Source organism: Pelodiscus sinensis, chromosome 9 (assembly GCF_052426305.1).
Source record: "Pelodiscus sinensis isolate ZL-2025 chromosome 9, ASM5242630v1, whole genome shotgun sequence".
Classification (NCBI taxonomy): Eukaryota; Metazoa; Chordata; order Testudines; family Trionychidae; genus Pelodiscus; species Pelodiscus sinensis.
The window spans coordinates 44,299,045-44,320,745 of record NC_143060.1 but is presented as its reverse complement, the minus strand read 5'-3'; the positions used below and the strand labels follow the sequence as shown (position 1 = coordinate 44,320,745).

At 39.3% G+C, this 21,701-nt stretch overlaps 1 protein-coding gene across 1 annotated transcript in view; it reads right to left on the bottom strand.

Annotated features, from left to right (window-relative positions):
• LOC142823350 (uncharacterized) overlaps window positions 1-21,701 on the bottom strand; it is a 74,423-nt gene that overhangs the window by 2,639 nt on the left and 50,083 nt on the right. Inside the window, exons 3-4 of the mRNA XM_089780672.1 lie at window positions 2,307-2,425; window positions 1,847-2,013 (exon numbers count right to left, since the gene is read on the bottom strand). Coding sequence (XP_089636798.1) covers window positions 1,847-2,013; window positions 2,307-2,425 — 286 coding nt within the window. The remainder of the gene's footprint in view (window positions 1-1,846; window positions 2,014-2,306; window positions 2,426-21,701) is intronic.

The window sequence follows — 21,701 nt, the reverse complement described above, 5'->3', positions numbered from 1 at the left end:
TGGGTAGGCTCTAAATCAGGCAAGCAGCGACATGAAGTCAGTTGGGTACCCACAGCACTAGGATATTCCCGGGTCTGTCTGTCTTTGGTTTTGAACAGAAATTCATTTGAGAATTGTTTTTATCAAACTCAGTGCATTCCTATGAAGTTGGGTTTTTTTTTTTGTTTTTTTGGTTTCTGATGGAAAAAACAGTTCATTAAAAATTCCTATCCACTCTAGTAGCTGGCATTCTTAAACTGTTGAGTCATGCAATCTTGTAGACTAAGGTAAGGCTCACAGATGTAATGTGCTAAAGGAATTGTATGATTATATGCAAGGATAAAATCCATGCTTTTGTACTTAATCTGTCTCCTAATGAGGACTTTAATTAAAAGTCTGGCCTTGATAAGTAACAACTTGAAAAGTAAGTCAACTGATACAATAATTACGAACGAAAAACAAATGCTGTCTTCTCTTTTTTTATAATGATCAAAATATTTATGTGGGAAGGTTACTATTGTGGTGCTTCTTATAAATATTAAAAAAAAAATAGGAAGCTATGTCAACAAGAAATATACATACAACAAGACAGTAGTTGGAAGCCCATGGAGTTATTCAACCTAGTTTATCAGGATCTTAATTTCAGGTCTCTCTAGGGAAATAATTTAATAAATGTGTAAGATTATAGTAGAACAAATGATGCCCACTAATTTTAAACAAAATTGTTAGCAAGTTGAACATAAAGTGAATAATGATGCTTCACACTGGGTATTTGTTTCCAATTAACCTCAATTTTCTAAGCTCTTAAAATTATGGTCAATGCTTCAATTAAATGTTTATTTTATATCCCACCTGAAAAATATGGAAATTGGTGTATTAATATTGATCCTCCCCCAGTTTGTTCCCACTCTGTCTTGTTTTATTGCATGTTAGGAGTATTTTTCTCTAGGACAGCAACATTAAGCTAAAGATCAACAGTAAAACATAAGAGACATTATTGTTTACATCATCCTGAGAAATGGCATTTGGTTTAACCTTAGCAATGTCAAATGAGTTGATAGCTCATTTACCCATTGCCATTTAGAATTTGTAAAGCAATCTGTAAACAACAAATTCCGTCTATCTAGTTTCTCTGTTTTTGAAATGCAGTTCAAGGATATTTCTACAAAACAGACCATTCCCAGTTTTTCCTGCACTTTGTCCTTGATTTTTCCTCTCTCTTTCTTAAATGCCCTTCTCACAATCAACAGTGGTTACCTTTGCAACTTTTCTTCCCACTTCTGGAAAAAAACATGCATGGGACATGAAGTGTCACTTAGCTGAAATGAAAATGTGCAATGTGTGTAGGCATGATGGCTGACATCATGCCAGAAATACACATTGTGAGGCCATTGGTGTTTGATTGAACCTATGTTGACACGGTCTGCTAGCTGCTGGTGTACTCTTTCCATTTAGTAGTCAAGATACTCCCTCCATGTCACTACGTGATTCACTCTTAAGACAGTAATGGTAAAACTTCATTTGTATCAGTTTCACCCTTTTGATCCCTGTTTTCATTTTGCATGGCAAGATAATCTTTTTATTTTTGCAAACAAGAGCTACCCGTTTTTTGTTCGGTTTTAGGTTCTAGCTTGTAATGGTAGTAGTAATGATAACACATGTGTACATTAGAAAGGGAAATCCCCCTGGCTGTGAAGAGGCTTTGGAAGATCCAAAATACAGAAAGCCACCATATTTCCCCCACATGGGTGCCACCCGATCAACTCCCAACTCCGGGCACCTGAGCAGCAACTCACCACCTCCATACTGCCCTGCATGGCTGCTGCACAGTCAGACCCCAACCCTGCCTGCCTACACAGCAACATACCCTGTGTCTCTTCCATTGCTTCAACATGCGGCATCTCTTCACCGATGACTTGCTGAGCATCCACACAAGCATGGTTACTTGAGAACAATTCCTTGCTGCCAGGCGCTAAGGTTGTCACTGGATTGATCTTCACCACCTGGCCCTTTTCAATCTCTTCATCAACTTGTCTGTGTATTCAGGACAAGTGTTTTACTTTTTTCTCTGAGAGCTATCCACAGTGTCCCAGGGTTTGGCTGTGGAGTTCCCTCCCCCCCCCAGGATTCCATCCAGTTCTCTATAAAACTGGCATGTTTTGGGAACAGCACCAGACTCTCTGTTTGACTCCTTTGCCTTCTGGTCTGCCTGCTGGAGTTCCTTGATCTTGGCTCTGCATTGTGGGGTTTCTTGCTCAAACTCCTTCTCACTGCTTCAGGGCTCAAGAAATGCGACTGATGTGTCCCAGTCACTACGGGTCACTCACAGCTCTGATTGCACTGATTCTTCACTCCACGTTCTGCTTAGATCCAAAAGCTCTGCGTTGCTCCAAGCAGAAGTGTCTTTGGACCAGTAGCCACCACCCCTATTTCCTAGAGAAGATGCCTTGAGAACCATCACACAATGCACCAGTACAACAGCATCATTTTGGGAAGGTGAGGGGGAGAGCTGCTGTGCTCTCTGGGATGTGGCTTGCTTTTCATCCTGTTCCCCAGATGCTAAGGGAGTGAGTGGAAATTGCCTGCAATCTGTGCATGCCTCTCACCTGGCTGGTGAGATCCCTTCCATGGAATACAAGCAATTTTCCCTCACTCCCTTCTGGGAAATGGGATGAAAAGCAAGCCATAGCCCAGAGCACACAGCTGCTGCCCCTCCTATCCTCCAAAATGGCACACTTGGTGCCAAAGACACAGGAAGTGGATTTAAAGTTCTTGGGGTTTGCAGGTGAGAAGGGAGAATCTCTTTACCTGAAAACATTAAATGGCTGAAGGGCAGCAGAGTTCAAGGTGATGTCCAGAGTGGCTAAACTGGACATTGTGGAATATATGCTGGAATCTAATAAACTCAACAGAAAAAGCCTACCTAGTACACACTGCATGATTGTCCCCACCACAGAGACACAGCCCCTGGTGGGGCTGGAAGATTTTTGTCACCAAAAATGGCTATATGTTCCAATATTTGCCTCATAATGTGGACACTTAGAGGTTTTTCTTGACAAAAGGCAGTTTTTGGCGATGAAACATGCCAGTGTAGACAAGACTTGACTTCACAGCATTTAAACCCATACTTAAGTGCTTTGCTGAATAGGAATGGATGTAAGTACATACTTAGGAGCTGTGCTGAATTCAGCCTTTGTTGTATCAGGTATTAAGAATTTGACCACAAGAGAATAAAGGTCAGAATGAAGATATCTTCAAAAGGGTATCAAACAGAGCTGTGCTCTGCGCCATGTATCTGAATGCTATAGCACAATAGGATGTGGGAAAGTGTTTTATACTATTGACAGCAGCTCACATAAAATATTTCAGTCTGTATCTGAAAATTTATATCTAGCATTTCTCAAAGTGTTGACATTCCTGTAATGTCTTGAGGCCCAGTGGCAAGGAAAACCCCACAGTGATGGACACGGAATATACACCTAGTAAAAGACAATTCTTGCCATGAGACATTTACAAAGTCTGGATAAGATTGTGCCACCCTCGTGCCCATTTGGCTGTAGTTTGCTGTATGAATAGTTCCACAGACTCTCTGAGACAATCTGGCCCTAAATTAACAAGATAGTCAGAGGGCTGAAGAACAGCTATATTATTGTTTTCATTTTACAGATGGAAATGTGAGGTACGAAAGCCCTGATTTGGGAGAACATCCCTGTTCAGGAGCAGCATTTAAACATGTACTTAAACTTGCACACAGGAGCTTCCCAGACCTGGAGCTACACAGATGAGGTAACTTGCTCCAAACCACAGAAAAGGTCTATGACAGAGTTCAGGATTGAGTCCAGAGGTCTGAAGTCCAGGATTTGTCCTGTAACCACAAGATCATTCTTTCTTGATGGCTCACATCTTTCTTTTCAGGGCTCTTCTTAAAGAGTCTGATGTGTTAAAAATATTGTTTCTGACCTACTTAGGAGTCACCAAGATTAATAATCTGATTAATAGCTTTTAAATAAATGTGTAATTTTAGAATGAAAAATGTGCAAGACGCTACAGTACTTCTTGAGTGAGGAAGATGATAATGAATGACAGAGATGATCAGTGCGACAGTGGGATTTCTTATGAGTTTACCCATATGCTTTCAGAGTATATACTACCCAGTAAACACTACGGGACAAAGTCAAATTAAGATACGCAACTTCGGCTACGTTAATTGTGTATTTGAAGTCAAAGTAGCTTAACTTGGCTTTTGGCGCTGTCTACACTGTAGGATGTCAAAGGAAGAACATTCTCCCTTCAACTTTCCTTACTCCTTGTGAAAGCAGGGTTGCCGGCATCGACTGGAGTGTCCCTCTCACTTCAAATTGGTTGTCTTAACTAGACCAGTAATTCAAAACCTGGAAGATTGACAGTAGCAGTTTCAATCATCCTCTGTAGAGTAGACATAGCCGCAGTGCGAGAGAATCTCATCTTTAGGAACAAGGATAAATATACTTGTAGAAAGACTGTTTTGAAATGTTCTAACTTAACATCTCCTGAATTTTAATAATCACAAGAGCTTGCAGCAGTTTTTAAAATCCTAGACCTTTTTTATACTTGTTAATTTCAGATGAGCATTCCCAATGCCTTCGTATTTTTCCTCACAGACTGATACTCAGATTTACAGTGTTCAATTAATTTTATTTTCAATATTTCACTGAGAGAAAGGGATGGAAAAAGATAAGCCACTGCAATAAAATATCTAATTTGGAAGGGTTTCCCCCATAGCAATGCTGGCTTTCATCAGTGTAGGCTGTGCATTTCAATAAGAATTTAATTATGCTATGAAAGGATTTCTGTCCTTCTGTTGCACAGTAAGTGGATCCTCATTCTTGTAAACTAACATTCCTAACTTAGAAAATGATTTACAGTCGATATATCTGCTGTTACCCTGCTAACTACAGAATTCATAAAGTTCAGCCTCAGAAAAGGAGAGAGAATACTTCACATTTGTAAAGCCATTTAGAGCCCTCACTTGCATCATTTAATTCAGCGGCAAAATGCCCACTGATTTCAATTTTTGTTTATATTCTTTTTATGGCAGTCATTACTGCAGCATCTTAACATCTTGTTTAATTAATGACTTTATCACAAGATTCCTGTGAAGGAGTCTTGTGAGGCAGGATCATATTATATTCATCTTACAGATGGAGAAATAGAACACAGAATGATTGCCCATAAGTTGCCCAATGTCACACAGGAAGCATGTGGCAGAGAAAGGAATAGAATTAAGTCTTCTTTTTAACCATAAGGCCATACTGCAATCAATTTGCATGATACTCTTTCAGGTCATGGGGATTTCATGAATCCATCCAAAGCAGACTATGGCTTAGTTATGAAAGAATATTATACAACAGAACCAAATTTTACATACCACAAAGTCAACTGTGTATAGCAAAAAAGAGGCAAGTTGATCATAAGAGAGTTCATCCCCAATATTATATCTTTTGGCTTATAAATGCTATATGTTACTTGGTGTGCACATGTTGTTTATACTGTTTATCTAGATCATAATTACAGAAAAAATGTGTTCCAGACCCTCTGAAATAATAGTACTATTTTTGTTTCTCATACAGTGCTTAGATCTACTGCGTTCAAAGCAGACTTGAAGTTGGCTTAACCAGTGACATTCATAGGATCCCTGAGTAATTGTAACAGGGCACATGAGAGGCAATCCACCCTTTTGTGGCCAGGTGTGGCTTTGCTGTGCCCTGTCTGTTTCCCCTCTTGGTTCCTCAATAAACCCAACAAGGTTTTCACAAATCAAATAACAATCCTCTCTGGGGTCTGGATTTAACATAACACTTTGAAATGGAATCTTCCACCCAGCCTTAATCTGTTCACAGCTCCTCTTCTCTAAGGTGATTCCTCTCTCTCTCTCCTCTTTGAGCTAATGGAGAAGACATGGGACTAAACTGATTCCTTTCATGTTCCTCAAAAAGAAAGAAAACTTTCAACTGGGTGTTTCTATCCAATTGTAACACTCCTATTTTCAGGGACCACTCCATGATAGCTTGTATCAGTCTATTTCTTGATGAAAATCAAAGTTTTAATTTGTAGAGGAGCCTAGTATGCTAACATAACACAATACAAAGAAAAACCTGATCAAAATAATTAGCAGTAAGATCCAATTGGCATTAGGCACACAATCAATTCTTATGAATCCTAATAAGGAATCTAAATAGATGTCTCTGCACTTGGTTACCAACCCCAAGAAAAAAAAAATCACCAAAGCCAATGAAATCTATAACTTGGAACTAATTGAATGGCTTGACATATTAGTCTGAAGGACAAAGACTTATTGACTTTCCCTTCTCTGAGTGACTGGCCCTTCATTCAGGCTGTTTTATGATATTGCCTTCCTGGGTTTTAAATGAATCAGGTGAGACATGCCTTGAACCCAACATGTCCCAATCAAATCAGTGCAGCCTAGTTTTTAAGCTAGTCACAGTCTAGAAAGACTCTGCTTCAAATATCTGTTGTGACATACTGCAAGCTTTGGTTAACCCCCCTGAATATAAACATACAGGAAGCCCCCCACTTGCAACATGATTGGTTCCGGAGGAAGTGTCACAAGTTGGGGGCATCGTAACTTGAACCTGCATTTACAATAGGCACCATGCGCTGTCGTAAATGCAGGCCGAGGACGTACATCGGGGGGTTTCTTGCCCTTCTGCACTTACAAAAATGGTTGTAAGTGCAGGGGAGGTGGTCAGAACTTGGGCAGTCACATTGTGGGGGCCTCCTCTATAAGAGTAATTAAGCTAATTTTGAGAAGTTACCCCAGCTTTTACTTTCTAGTAATATTAGTCTCCAACTTTGAAAAATAGGAGTGTGTCTAGACTACAGGATTTTTTTGAAAAAGTAACCTTTTTTTGAAAAAACTTTCCCTGCATCTAGACTGCTGCCTATTCTTTCGAAAGTAAATAGAAAGAACTCTGCAGTTTTTTCAACCATGGAAAACCTTGTTTTACAAGGAACAACGCCTTTTTTCGAAAGTGCTTTTTCAGAAAAAGGTACTATGTGTAATGCAAACTGTTCTTTTTCGAAAGAGAGCATCCAGACCAGTTGTAGTATAGACACTCTTTTTTGAAAGAGGCTTGCAGTCTAGACGTAGCCTAAATGTCCCATGAAAATATTGGATTGCATCCAGTTATTCAGTCATGAGTTCATCTGCCATACATGAAATAACTGGACATGTTGTCACACATAGATAGTGTCATTGTTAGCACTGGGACAAGGGTTAAGCCAAGGATTTAGTCTTTTAAAAAATCCACTCACAAATTCCTTTAAAGATTATTACAATCAATGCCATTTAGAATAAAATAACATTTATCCTAAATCGGTATTTTCTTTTAGCCTTTCTCTCTCTCAACCTACTCTATTCTCCCCTATCGTCCTCCTATTGTTTAATGCCTTCCTTTGCTGATTTTTCATTTTTCTTCTCTGATTAGCTTTAAAAAAATCTTACATCTTAATTGAGTAGAATGTCTAAATAAATAAATAATAAAGCAGAATCAGAGGTTGAGTAATTCTGATTCCTCTTTAATAAAATAGTCCACAAAGGAAACAGAATAAGGTACCCCATTGCCATCAAATTCCTACCTGGGTCTTTGAGCATGAGTTGTTACTGCAGATAAAGGGGTTTAATGAAGATAAAGGAGAAGCATCTCCACTTGGAAGCTTGGCTTTTTGTGGAGAAATCTGATTCTTTATCTGATTTTTAGTGATTGAATTTTGATATGGCTGACCTGGTCTTTTTTCAGTCACTCCTATTTCTCCATGTGAAATGTTTTAGATTACATGTAGATATTGTAGGTAGAACTTTTATTCTTGTTGCCACCGTGACTCTCAATTTCTGATCATTCTGTAAGTCAATTATACAACACCTCCTATAATCTCCATGTAATCAGTGTTTAATTGACATTTTATTGTTGTCATTTATTTCAATTTCTGGAATAGAATGTCATTTAAACAGCAATTATTTTCCCAATACTGTATATTACCAAGAAGGTCTGAGATGCAGCTTGCATGAAGATGAGTTCATTTGTAGGGTAGGGTTCTGATCAGGAATTGAATGTTTATAACATAATGTGAATAGCACAGGGCAATACAGCGGACTGTGGTTTATCACTTGAATTAAATGTAAATGCTGATAAAACTCCTCTAAAAGACTGCCATAGAGTTAGAAGCCCCATGTTTATGCAAAGAGCAGGTGCCACATGCAAACCTGCAGCACAGTGGATCTCGTCTTGTGCCAATATGCCTCAGTCCCTGCCTAAAGAGAACATCGGACCCATTTGATCCCTTCCATCTCTGCTGAAACTGTTAACCAGGGTGCCAACTGTAATGATGAATTGTTGTGATTGGATGTGTGTCACTGGGAAGTCAATTGGGCTCGCCAAACACCTTTTAGAAGGGGATGATTTTTGAAAAATAGGGTTGAATTAACAGTATCAAATGATCAGGAAGCATGTCCCACTATGTTAGTGGCAGTACGTTGTTCTTTCCCATGAACTCAACTTTTCCCTGGTTAAGTTCTCATTTCATAAAAGGAGAAGAAAGTCAGTCTATGGAGGTGAATCAGATCAAAAGGGTGCTGAAGAATGTGTTATAATTATTCTTATTTGGTGACAGCAGCAATGTGGGGAGAGTAAGAAAGAGAGCAATTGAACCTCTGAGTATAGAGAGACAGTGGAATTGCCGAAGAAAATGGGAAGGGGAGGAAATATGAGGGATCGAATTCTTCCATGATGAATTTTGTTTGGCATACCGGAAATTGAATCTCTAAAGAGACTGTTCTGGAATTAAAAGAAATAGTTCAACGCAGAATAGATGAGCCAAATTTTAAATGTAATGGATGCATTTAGGAAAAAAGCAAGTGTACCTATTACCCTTACTGAATTTTTCATTTGTACCTCCAAACTGTCAATTTGTCTTTGGAAATGAGATAATTGTTCCAGGTAAATGAGGGTTTTGTTTGGGCTTGTGCCTATGTGTGGATTTCTGCACTTCCCCACCCAATTGGGCCCATATTGGTGATATGAGCCTGTATCTAAAGTCATTAGCATAAAGTGTAGGTATTGTTTTCATACACTGATTTTTTTGTTTGTTTGTTTTTCAATACCTACCAAAGAAAAAGCCTGCTAAATGGCTGATACATTTGGGCTTCCTGTGAACAGATTTTGATGGTAATTCCCTCTCTATCTATATGACTGGAACTAACAAATTCCCTTTTTGTCCATAAGGACCAAAGCCTGCCATAGCAGTCCAGTGTAAGAACACTGATCGAGGCATCCTTGGGTTTAGGATGTTTGCTGGCTAGAGTTTGCACTTCCTTGGAGGATGAGCAAATTGCTTCCAAAGTCAGTGCTTGCTTCTTACAGAAGTGCATATGGTACCTAACAAACAACAAAGCTTTATCCCCTGAACCAAAGATCAAGTTATTTGGGCATCTGGTGTATGGGCCAGCATATTAGCCAGGATCTTTCAAACTACATGGAATACTATATGCAGAGATCATCCTTTGTGCTTGTACACAGGGAAAAGGATCCTCTTGAAAGCTGATATAAAACTTATTGTACGTAGTACAACTTCTCAGAGAAGTGTCTTATTGGTAACACAAGGAACAATATTAAAATGAAAACATCAGCCTATTCTTTCTCCTTACATTTATCTGATGCTAGGACTTCCTTAAGGACCTCCTTTCTCTCAGTCCATATTTCTCTCTACCTGAGGGGGACTCAGAAATCTCTCTCTAACCTGACTGGAACTAACAAAATCCACCTGCCAGAACAAATCAACAGTAGTTATTCTGAAAAAATCGATGAAAAGTCCGGCAAAAAAGTCTCTTTTGCAGATTCAGACTAACATAGCCACCCCTCGGAGTAGTTATTCTGCATCTTTAAGATTCTAATACCTCCATTACTATAAGTCAAAATAGAAGAACTATATTCCTATGCCATTTTTCTCATCCTGCATTTACAGCTCCCACACTTACTTCTTCATCCTTCCAACTATCTGCTCTGATGTGGTAGCTTGGCACAAGGCAGGGCTTAATCCTGCATAATTAGGTGATGTTTTAGAAAGGCAATGAATTTACTATTATGAAAGGAAAGACTTTTAAAGAGCAGCACTATCTCTAGGTACTGCTCTAAGGTCTATTTAAGGTATTTACGGTAGATTTGTTCTTGGGACTTTTTTATCGACTGGAGGGAGCAGAGATTCATAATATTGGTGAGATTGTGTCATGAGGTACTTCCATACTGCTCTGGAGTATACAGACCAGTCGATTTAGATATTTTAAACGGGAGTGTGGAAAAACAGATCTAAAAGTTTTAGTACAATAGATATGGTAATGTTTGCAAAAACTAATTATCTTCAACATGTGTGTGCCCTAAAGATAAGTCATAAAAAGGATCAAAAACTACATAATACAATTACAGGGGTGAAAGTATGCTACACAAATATATTATGTTTTTATTTATTTATTAGAATGGTTTCTTTACACACAAGCTGCTCAGTGGGAATCAGTTTTGCATTTATGATACCTCTAAGGCTATAGTAGTGCAGAACAGTAAGGATTTTATGTGGTGCTTTAAAAAACTGCTTCAGTGCTATTCTGGATATCATCTAAGCCTGAAATTTAAGCTATTACAAGTCTGAGATTTATGAAATTTGAGGAGCAAAACATAAAAGCAGGAAGAAGAGCCACCAACTATGAGATGATCTACTTCACTGGTAAAAAACAAAACAAAAAAACAAGTCATAGGTTTGGATCTCACTTACTATTGATAGTGCTTGATTTAATCCCAGCTGAATGTTATTTGGTGAAATAAATTAGCGGTGTCACTCCCATTCATAGCCCAGACATTTATGAACATTGGTGAGGCAGTACAGATAAAACAAACAGCTGGTATCCAAATAAACAGAAGACTATTTTTGAGGATAATCAAAGCAGTCTAGGGGATTTGGGCACAACTTTACATAGAATTAAAATTCCTAGACAGCTCTGAAAATATCTCCAGGATAGTGAATTTAACACAGTGTCAGTCATGGTGAGAGGCAGGTGCAGGAGTCCTAGAAATCATATCTTATTTAAGATAGGTCAGATTTTTATATTGTAAAGTCAGAAGGGACCATTGTGATCTTTTGTTCTGACCTCTGTAACCATAGGACTTTCCTAATGCAATCTTTGTTTGGACTACAAATGTTTAAGGGAAAAAAATTCCAGTCTTGATATAAAGATTTCCTGTGATGGGGAACCCATCACACCCTCTAGTAACTTGTTCCACTGTTTTATCACCTTCACTGTTTAAAATGTTGGTGCCTTTTTTTCTAATTTGAATTGGTCTAGTTTCAACTTCTCACCATTGTTTTTTGTTCCCTCTTTCTCTGCAATGGCGAAGAGTCCTCTATTATCTAATTTCTGTCACCCATTGTAGCTGCAGTTAAATCAGTGCTTAGCTTTCTCTTTGATAAGTTACACAGACTGAACTACTTAAGTCCCTCACATAAGAAATGTTTTCTAATAATTTAATCATTTTCATGGAACTTATCTGAACCGTCAGTATATAAATATCATTTCCGAATGGTGGGTGCCAGTCCAGAGCATAATATTCCAGTAGTTGTTTCTCCAGTCACTCACTCTTCCCCCTGTTCATACATCCAAGGATCACATTAACCCCTTGGCCACAGTATTGCACTGGTAGTTCAGATAATTATCCACACAGGTCCTTATCAAAGTCTTTGCTTACCAGGATAGTCTCCCAACCAGTAATTCTGGCTTACATTTTGTGTTCCTCACAATTGGCTGTATTAAAACACTACTGTGCATTCACCCAGCAACACAGATCAGTTTGTATAAGTGATCTGTCGTCTGTCATCTTTGTTTATCTCTACGTCTTTGTCTCATCTACAAACAGGGACGTCCTTAGGCTTTATGGAGCCCTATGCATTACTATTAAACTGGTGCCCCTGTGCCCGATGGCAGCCTGGGTGAGTGGGGGAGGAATGATGATGCTTTAGAGATGCAACGTTATGATCTTAAGCAACACGCTGATTAAATATTTTAAACTAAGGTTCTGTAGATTAATACCGTAAATTCAGAAACTGACATTATGTACCTGGGGTTGGCAAATGCCTGTTAAATGTCTTCATTACCACTTGAATGGCTTGTTCACAGGTTCAATATTCTGCTAATAGGTCTGGCCGGTTTGTCACTTTTAAATTAACTACAGCCTTTTGGAAAGAAGCAGAGTCACAGAACAGGGCCAGGAAGAGGCAGATGGGTGGACATTAAGATCCAGTGGTGCCCCACATTTTCTGGAGCCCTACACAGCTGTGTATTCTGTGTGTGGATAAGGATGGCCTTGCTTGCAAAATGTATCAGTAGTGTTGTTGTTTTTTCCCCAACTCATTCATAAAAATGTTAAATAGACTAATATCAAGGACATAGCCACCTAATAATATTTGTCTGTTTCCAATTACATTTGAGACCTATCAGGTAGCCAGATTTTAATTTAGTGGAAGTTAATTTAACTGAAGGCAGGCTACTCAACCTGAGTAAAGGATTAGGAGTGCCATAAAATGGTGTTGAGCCTTGAGAGATTTCATTGCTTATGACTATAGATTAAAAAGTGTCATGTTGCATGGATGTAGTGAAGTTTCTTTATAAATATTCTTTGTACACACAACTGAGCTTTATCTGATTGAATCGATATTTATGGTAAATGTAGCCACCCATGCCCTTAGAGAATATGAGTGCATCAACTTCCTCATTTTGTAAATTTATTGGACCAGAATTTTGAGGCCTCTTTAATGAGGGACTTCAGCTCATCCATCTTCAACATGGGCAGCCTTAAAATACATTTTTAAAATTGAGAAAAATATTCCAATATACACACACAAAGCTGCTGTCACACATTCATTAAAACTACTTATCAACATTTTTTTTGACACTAATCCAGATTTTAAAATCTCAGTGAGATATAAAGGAAGCTATCTATAATAACATTAGCCCTATTTGCAGTCATGCAAACACGTTTCCAAATGCAACTTCAAGAAGCATTTAGCTTAAAAAGGCCTTAACCAATTTTCTCAAAGTTTCTCCACAAAAATTTTGCCTTTGTGCTTAGGGCAACGGTGGGATAGTTCATCTTAAAGAGAATTTCACTAATAGAGTTAGAAGAAACTGAAGAGGGCTTCTGAATTGATACCTAGAACTAAATCTTAATTATATTATGTGCTACCCCCTGCTTACTATAATGAAAGAAGCAGAAAGCACTTTTCTTCATTTACTCAGTCTGAGTTTTAAGAGACCTTGATAACATAATGTAAATTGAAACTTAGCCCATGCCTTCTTCCTTCCTGGCTTGTACACAATGACTCTTGTGCTATATCAGAGTGTACTTGTTGATCAGTCACTTACCATACTGTTTGGCAATCTTTGAGGCATATTTGGGCCTGGATTTTTCTCTCTTATGTCGGGGGAAGGGACACAAACTTACTGACCCTCTGAGTGGCATATGACAATCTTCTGAAGTTTGAGATCCAGGAGCACACCTGCTGGAATTCAGGGCCTAAGCCCCAAGCCCTGGGCAGGCATCTCTCATGGGGCTGAAGGCCCAAAACAGTCATCCTTGTGGGCAGAAGCCAGAGGGAACGCATGGTGCAAGCATGCCCCTCCCTTGCATGCGTGCCCCTCCCTTCATTTTTGCCAGGGTTTACTGGCCCCTTTCAGTTTTATGGTACCTCCCTGCATGGCAGCTTCTGGAGCTTGCAAGCTGGGAGCTGTGGCCATAGGGAGAGACAACAACAAATAGCTGGGGCCTTCAGGGAGAGCTGCTGCTTCCTCTCCCTGCTGAGCAAAAGCAGCTATTCCTTCTGGCAGTTCCCAGTGGTTTGTAGCTGCCACTCCATGCAGAGGTAACACCTGGGAGATGCAGGGAAGGGCCACTGAAGGTAAATGAGAGGGTGTGTTTGGGAGTGTGAATAAAGCTGTTGGAGGACATTTAAATTGTGACCCTCCCCCCCAACACGGGGCTTATGACAGAGACCACTGGTGCCTGCCGAAAGTGTCTTAAGCTGCACCTCGGGAAAAGCGTATAACTGCACCTCAGGGAAAAGACCCTGAGCATTCTCCTGAGAATGGTAGGTGAAGAATGGAAGGGTAAGTGGCGGAGGGGTGTGTGTGTGTGTCTGTGAAAGCCACATGCATCTTGCAAGCCATAGTTTGGACACCCTTGTACTATGAATCATATTTGTTGTGGGGGAGAAAAATGTAGCGAAGATACCCAATGATGCCAATGGTAAGCGTTTTCCTGTAATGCACAAGTTTGCAGAACACTATCTAACATTGCATTTGTTTACTGTGGAAGATTCTAGTTTTTGTGGGAGCTTCTGATAGGAGGGATACTAACAAAATGTTTTCCATGATATGTGAAACTATTGCAATCAAAGGTCAGACTCCTATTGTAGTCAAGGGAACTAAGATCAGGATCCAAAATAAATGTTTCTAAAAATGACAACTGAGGGTAACATGTTTCAGTATGTTCCATAGGAAATTATTTCATTTAGAATAGATTAATTGCTGTCAAAAGTCACTAGCAAAGAATGTTTATTAGACTTGTCGGTCCCAAGTATGCTTCACAAGGGAGTGTTTTTATCTCAAGTGGCAAAATTTGGGTTTCTATACCTTGGAGGTACCTAGAGCATCCACTTTCCTAGGCTACCTTTAATTGCAGTTACTTGCATATGAATAGTTAGTGGATGATCAGGCTGATCTTTAATATTATAGTGATTATTGCTCAAATGCAAAAGGTTACATTTCTTGCCAAATGTTGGGGTACAAGATGGCATTGTACCCTAAGGCATATTGTTAGGAATCTGTTTCATTTATTTTTTGTTCTCACTGAACATGTATTTTTTTGCTTTGCGTGATTCCTTTCCTGTAATAGAAAAAGATACAAACTGATATACTTCCATATTTTCCACTTTCTGTTGTTCATGTATAAAATTCTGGCTCAATAATCATTTAAAGAGACAACAACCATCACTCAATCTGGCAGAGCTTGGATTGTCTAAAATTCATGGATAGAACTGCTCAACATTTTTACATCTTTGTGTCTAACCATACTCCCACAAACAACCTTGAAATCTGAAGAAAAGTAACACAAACAAGTGTCACATTTCAATTATTATTCACTTTTAAATAAAATTTCATTTAATATTTTCACTGAAATTGCTTCTATTTTGTAGTCCTCTGGCAAACGCAGAGGCAATTTTCACAGAAATCTTTTCAGTTGCTAATAGTCCCTCCAACTCTTTTCTGAATGTAAAAAAATAAAAAATAAAAATCATAATACTGGAACTGTAGTTGTACAGAAGGTTAGAATCAAGTTATATTGGAAATATTATGTAGGGAAGCTAATCTGCACAATTCCAGATTGTATTGTGCCTATCTTAAGGAATATCAAAAGCCACTAGTCCATCTCTTTCACAAGTATCAAATGTCCCCTTTAGGGAAAAAAATCCAAAGCTATTAAAGAAATACCAATTTCATTTAAGAAGCAGATATGTCAGAGTAGATAATAAAATAGCTGGATCAGCAACGGGTCATTTCCAAACATCAAATTTTCCACTATCTGAATTACAAGAAGCCAGTTTGTCAAGTAGCTTCCATATGTTTTCAGATGTTCAGTAACATTTGAAGGAAAGCAAATTATTATGAGCTTTGGTTCAGCTGGTGATTTGATAATCAGGTTTCTTTCAGAGAAAGAGGAGCATGATGTATGGTTATCTATCTAAAATGAGATTACAAGGGAAGGAAAAGTTGATTCCCCGCCCCACAAAATATAACAGTTTGCTACTAGTGTGCTGACATATAGCATTTTAAAAATATATGCAAACACTTTCTATCAACCACTAACACATCTTTATAATTTTCTCTTTATAATCTTATATTTCTTTTTGGGTTATAAACACAAAGTTAACTTTCTGTTTAGATGGGGTATAAAATGCTTGTGCATTGGAATTACTGTCAGCATATTACGAATAGTAAAATATTTCACATTATTTTTCTTGGTTGTGTGGCATATATTTTACTTCAATAAAATCCTTTGCTTTTCTAAATTAATGGAATAATTGGGTCTTGATTCTGCAATCTGTACATATGTAAATCTGCTGTGAGCTAAAATGGGAGTTTTCCTTGAGTGATAGTGGGTTTTTTTTCACAGTTAAAATAAAGCCTTTGTCTAGACTTCCTGTGATGACAAGATTAGTGCAGGTAAAGAGCATCACTAAAATTGTTCCTTATTTGGCTTGAACAGTCTTCCCCGCTCTCCTGCAAAACACAAACAAACAAAATTGGACAACACACATATAAGAGAATCTTTGTTCTTTGAGTAGGTCCAGTCAAATGTGCTGGTGCCTTTAGGGACCTAATGTGCTGGTGCCAGAGAACTTTGCCTAGTAGTACCCATGTGGGAGGTGCTTGTGCCCTGATGCCCTAGCTCCTGCCCTGGCTGCAGAAGGGCAGTACCACCCCAGCTCCTTCTCACCATTTGGAACTTCTTATGGTTTCTTGTTTTTTTCATCTGAGGTTCTGAGAGAAATGTTCTTGGCACCGCTAACTGCAGTGTACTTAGGTTAAGTTTTTAGTATCAGCTCATTGTTAGAGTAGTCGGCTAACCTGAGTGATGCCTTCTCCAGGCTTCAAGCATTGTCTGTCATGTTGGGGTGGGGGACTCCCCCAACAGAGATTCTCACATGAGCTGCTTTGCCTCAGTGAAGAACACGTTAGTGTGGTGTTCTATCTGCAAAACAAAGAGGACTCAGGTGGTCAGAGACTTGTAGCTGAAGCAGCAGGTGAGATGGAACAGATCTGTTTAGACATGTTCTAATACTGCATTGTGGGCAGCAAGAGACTGTAGCATTGACTCAAGGGCACCTGGTTTGCCCCAGCCTGACATTCTCCATTCTTCCCCAGGAGCTCCCACCATTGCTCGAGGGAGCTGAAGCCATAAGGAGGTGGGACAGGGACTTGGGGGAAGGGGTGAAATGAAAGCAGGACTGGGAAGAGGCAGGGCAGGAGTAGAGCAGGAGTAGGTGGGAGTTTGGGGAAGGGGTGAAGTTGCGGGCATGGTGGAGCAGCCTGGGGCTGGATTGCTCACTGTTGCTGGGAGTTATTCCTGTCACTAGTCCTCCAGGCTGCTACAGACCTTGTTTCCCCTGAAGTGTGGGGACACCCCTCTCCCAAACATGGGCCTGGGGCAATTGTCACAGTCCATCTTATGGGTGGGAAAGCTCTGAAAATATAAGATTGCACTTCGGTGGAGCCAAGCCCATGTTCAGGAATATTGTTGGAGAATGGGCACCATGGGCCCATATAACTCGCTACCTGTGCATTAATTCAGGTTCTGGTCATGGGGTTTCTGGCATTTTGCAGAGTTACTGGACTCATCAGTACCACAGTTAGCACCATCCAACCCTCATACTGTAGAGCTGAGACAGACCCCTTTGCCAGCAGTTATAGCTTGTTTGGCATTGATGTGTCCATTGGTACCATGACTGTCTTGGTGGCAGAACCCTTCATCAAGCTCAGTACTGTCCTGCTCTTTACTACGGGTACCTCTCCTGGTACCAGGTGAGAGTCTCTCATTTGGTACCACCAATGCTGATTTCCCCCATTTCTCATCAGTACTGACGCTGCCCCCACTTGGCCTCTGGATGGGTCTCTTTGCCCCTTTAGGATTGGCTCTGGTACTCCTCAAGGTCTAGGTTGAGGTTGTCCTCTCCCTCATCATTTTGCAGGTGCCAGAGAACGCTCTCATATCTCATAGAGGGGACCTATCATCCATCTTGCAGGGGATTGTCACAGCTGAAGGTGTCTGACTCAGTGGAGTCCTGGGACTGCTGTTTCAAGTTGCCTGCCAGGAACACATAATGTGTAGGTAAAAGAAATTGGAGCCATAGCTTAATTCCACTTTCAAACCAGATCCTAGCACTACCTCAGGACAGAGCAGGCAGCAATAACCTAATGTGTGTTGTAACCTAAAGCATATCCCTACCCCAAAGGGTTGATTTATGTCTCCCTGTCAAACACAACTTCTCATTACATTTTTCTTTTTTAGACTCTAAATCAAAATCTTGAGATCCTGGAGTTTCTCCTGGTCTAGCCAATTCTGGAAATAGTAATCAGTGGTAATTGGAGAAGGAAAATAACATGGCAGATAGTGATGTCATCTCACTAGGTGGTGCTGCAGAATCATTTTGCTTTGAGATAGAGGGAAAAAATGTTTGTAATGATGAATGGATGCCAAATATTTGTAATATTAGTGATATAAAGCTAACTGATATGTTAGAACTTGCATACTAGCTGTTGCAGGTTTTGTCCGCTCAACATTTTATATATGAGGAAGTTCAGGCATAACTGTATGCGAGAGCACTTTCTGTGCAATTTGAGAGTAAAAGCAATGTAAACATAGCATGAACTGAGGAAGGATCTGAAAGAAGAATTTTCAACAGCTAGTTAGAATAAGCAGCTGAGTTTGCCCTTATTTAAATACAGAGGTATAAAGCATCCAGATTTTACAGTTAATCTTAAGGAATTGGATCATTCTAGAACCATAACACAAGTAAAAAGGGTATGAGGACATTTTTAAGGTGATAGGAACAACATGGGTTTTGTTGGATCCTGATTTGCTTATCAAATAATATTCTAATATGCTAATGTGTCTTTTGTCCTTCTTTTCCAAATGTCCCTTAAATCTGAACTTGAATATTTTTCTTTGTAGACTTTGGTCTTTATTAACAAAGGATACTTGTGTTGTACCAGAAAAATACTGCATCTCAGAGAGCTAGGTTGCAAAGTTGTTCTAAAACAAAGTCTTTAAGGTGAATTGTTTGGAAAACCAGGTAATGAATTATAATGGTTCCAAGTGAAGATGGTGGCAATTTGAGAAGGACTGGAATGGGATAATATATTTTTTATTTAATATTCTTTAGAATTTATAATGGATCCATCACAATAGTATCTGGGTGTGATATAGAGATTAAATTGAAAGTCAAATTATTTCCCAAGCAGGTGGAATAAAATGTCTGATTCTCTAGAGCCTCAGCTTTACCTATCAAGATGGGAACAAACTTGCCATTAGGAAGATGGCAACCAACAAGCTGTGAAAATCCTAAGCAAGCGGGTATATCTTATATCCCAGACTGAATGTGGCTAGCTTCTCACCTAGATATAATCCCACCTGCCACAAGGCATTGTTACCAAGACTGCCCAAAATACAGGGAATCTGTACGCTGTGACCATCCAGCAATGATGATCCATTGAGAGCTAACCCACAGTTGATAGAATTTTGTGCTAGTATCAATGCTGCTTTCTCTGTCTCGCACCCCACCCCCTTTTCTGTCTTAAATATAGTGCTGGTATTGGGTGCAATTATTTCAGTGATGGTAGAAATGGAAAAGCTATTTAATTAAATTATATAATCTTATTGTTTGTATGTAGCTGACCTCCCTCAATACTGTGTTCTAAATCCAGAGTAACTATTATTGAAGAGGTTTAAATCTGCACTTAATATTATTGATGTGATCAGAGTTCATAATCTCTTTCAGCAAAATACAAAGTTTCACTATTTAATTAATCTGATATTTCTCTTTAATCATCCTTTTATAAGCAGCCAGTTTCCTCCTCTATTGAGCTCCCAAAGAATAACTGTTCTCAGGGGAAATAGTTTTGATCCACATAGCATTCCATTCATATTAGAGGTTTAAAATGGTTGCATGTGGATGCAGGTTGTTGAAAGTACTGAAATGGTGTTTTTAGGGAGTGCTAGTTAGTGCAAATTTATCATATCTGGGGTGGAGGGTGTAAGGAAGAATGACAGTCAGGTGCAGAAGGAGAACTACACAGGAGCTAATGCCAAAATCACCCAAACCTATCAGTTGGTAGATCTAGGAGAGTGATTTAAAGGGAAGAAAGAACAGTATTACCTCTCTCTCTTTCTTCTTCTGGCACTGCCACCCCTAAAACTAATTGAGTTTCTCTACAAATTTTAGATACAGGAAATATCTCAGAATTAAAACTAATCTGTAATGTAAATAACCAGGATTTACCTGGACACGTCTCTTGTATCATTAAAACAACTGTAGGGTACTCTGGGAATCTCTAAAGTAGAGAGGTTTTTCTAACAATAGTGGGTGGCTGTGGATGTCCCTGTTAAAAATTTGCTCTTATGGTGCTTTAGCCATAGTAATTCGGGTGTCTGTATTATTGGCTCACTTATAGAAGAGATCAACCTTCTAATTCAAATAATTTGTGGAATAGTTAATCACTCTGGATTCTAACCCTGATCTTACTTCTTTACATGTTTCCCCCATGAATTTGCACCCCTTGTTTATTTTTGGAGATAACCTAACTTAGCTTTAGCACCGACCGGCTGTATCAAACTGTCACACAATCATATAAAAAGATGTATTGATTCTTATCCTCCAGTCCATTGCTTCATGCTACAAGAAATTCTAAACCCAAAGGTAAAATCCTGGCTTTCCTAAAGTTTATAAGAATTTTTCCAGTTAAGTCAGCCAGAATTTCACTCTTGAATATTAGTCGAACTAAGTATATGAGAGTCCATATTCAGGTCTTACGTAGTGCTTAGCTTCATGTGCATCTGAGAGTGGTTCCCTAAAAAAAGGGATTGTTATATACTTATAGTTACTCAGCCTTCTTTACACATGGGTCACTCGAACGCTCTCTTGTGGTTGGGCGTCAAAGGTACCAAAACAGTCTAACATCACTGGAAATATTTTAAACATCTCTCTGTCACTGGTGGAGCAGTCATTCAAAAGGCTTAAATAGAGGATTACATCTAATTTCTGTGAGGATTGCCTGCTTTCTGAAGGATATGAGAATCTATCTGAAGAGGTTAGAAAAACCTTGTTTTAATAAGGCCACAGCCAAGTGTGATCCGGGTGTCTTTCTAGAGAAAAATGAGGACTTCCAATACTATCTTTACTGCTTCAACCTCCACCCAGCCTGCAGAGCAGTAGGATAGCAACTCTGCCTCTGCTTCTGCAGCCCTGGGGCTATAATAGATGCTATACTCCAACCACATTTCTTCCTTGAGTTGTGAAGAAAGAATTTGCATAGTAGTTGGTCAACTAGCTCTGCCTCTGTCAAGGCCGTCACACTGTTGAATTCCTACGGAGCTTAGATGTTTGCCATGGAGTGGGTGTAAAGACTCATTCCCAACTCCCTAAATCTGACCTTCCTTTTGTTCAGTGAAACCACAAAGTTTCTACAACAAATTCTTCCAAGGCAGGATTTGCTCCAGTGTGTGCCCAAGGTATCCATATGGGTGATAGTGCAGGCTCTCTCCTTTATCACTTGCCTGAGCAGACCAACTAAAGCAACTAGAAGGAATGCACAAAAGTCCTCCAGGGTTCTCAAATGCTGGGGATTTGGACGGAGACCAGTCCTGTATTGTAATGAGTAACAAGATATATCAAGATCCACAGCAGAATTGACTGCCTTAACCTCAGGCCAAGGAAGTATTTTCTTCAGATTTCCATTTGGGAATGAATCAGAGACTCTTCAAAATACCAACTTTATTTTCTCAGCAGCCAAATCATCAAGCTAATGATTCTAAGTAAGTAAGAGTTAGCTTAGTTGCTATGGCAAAACT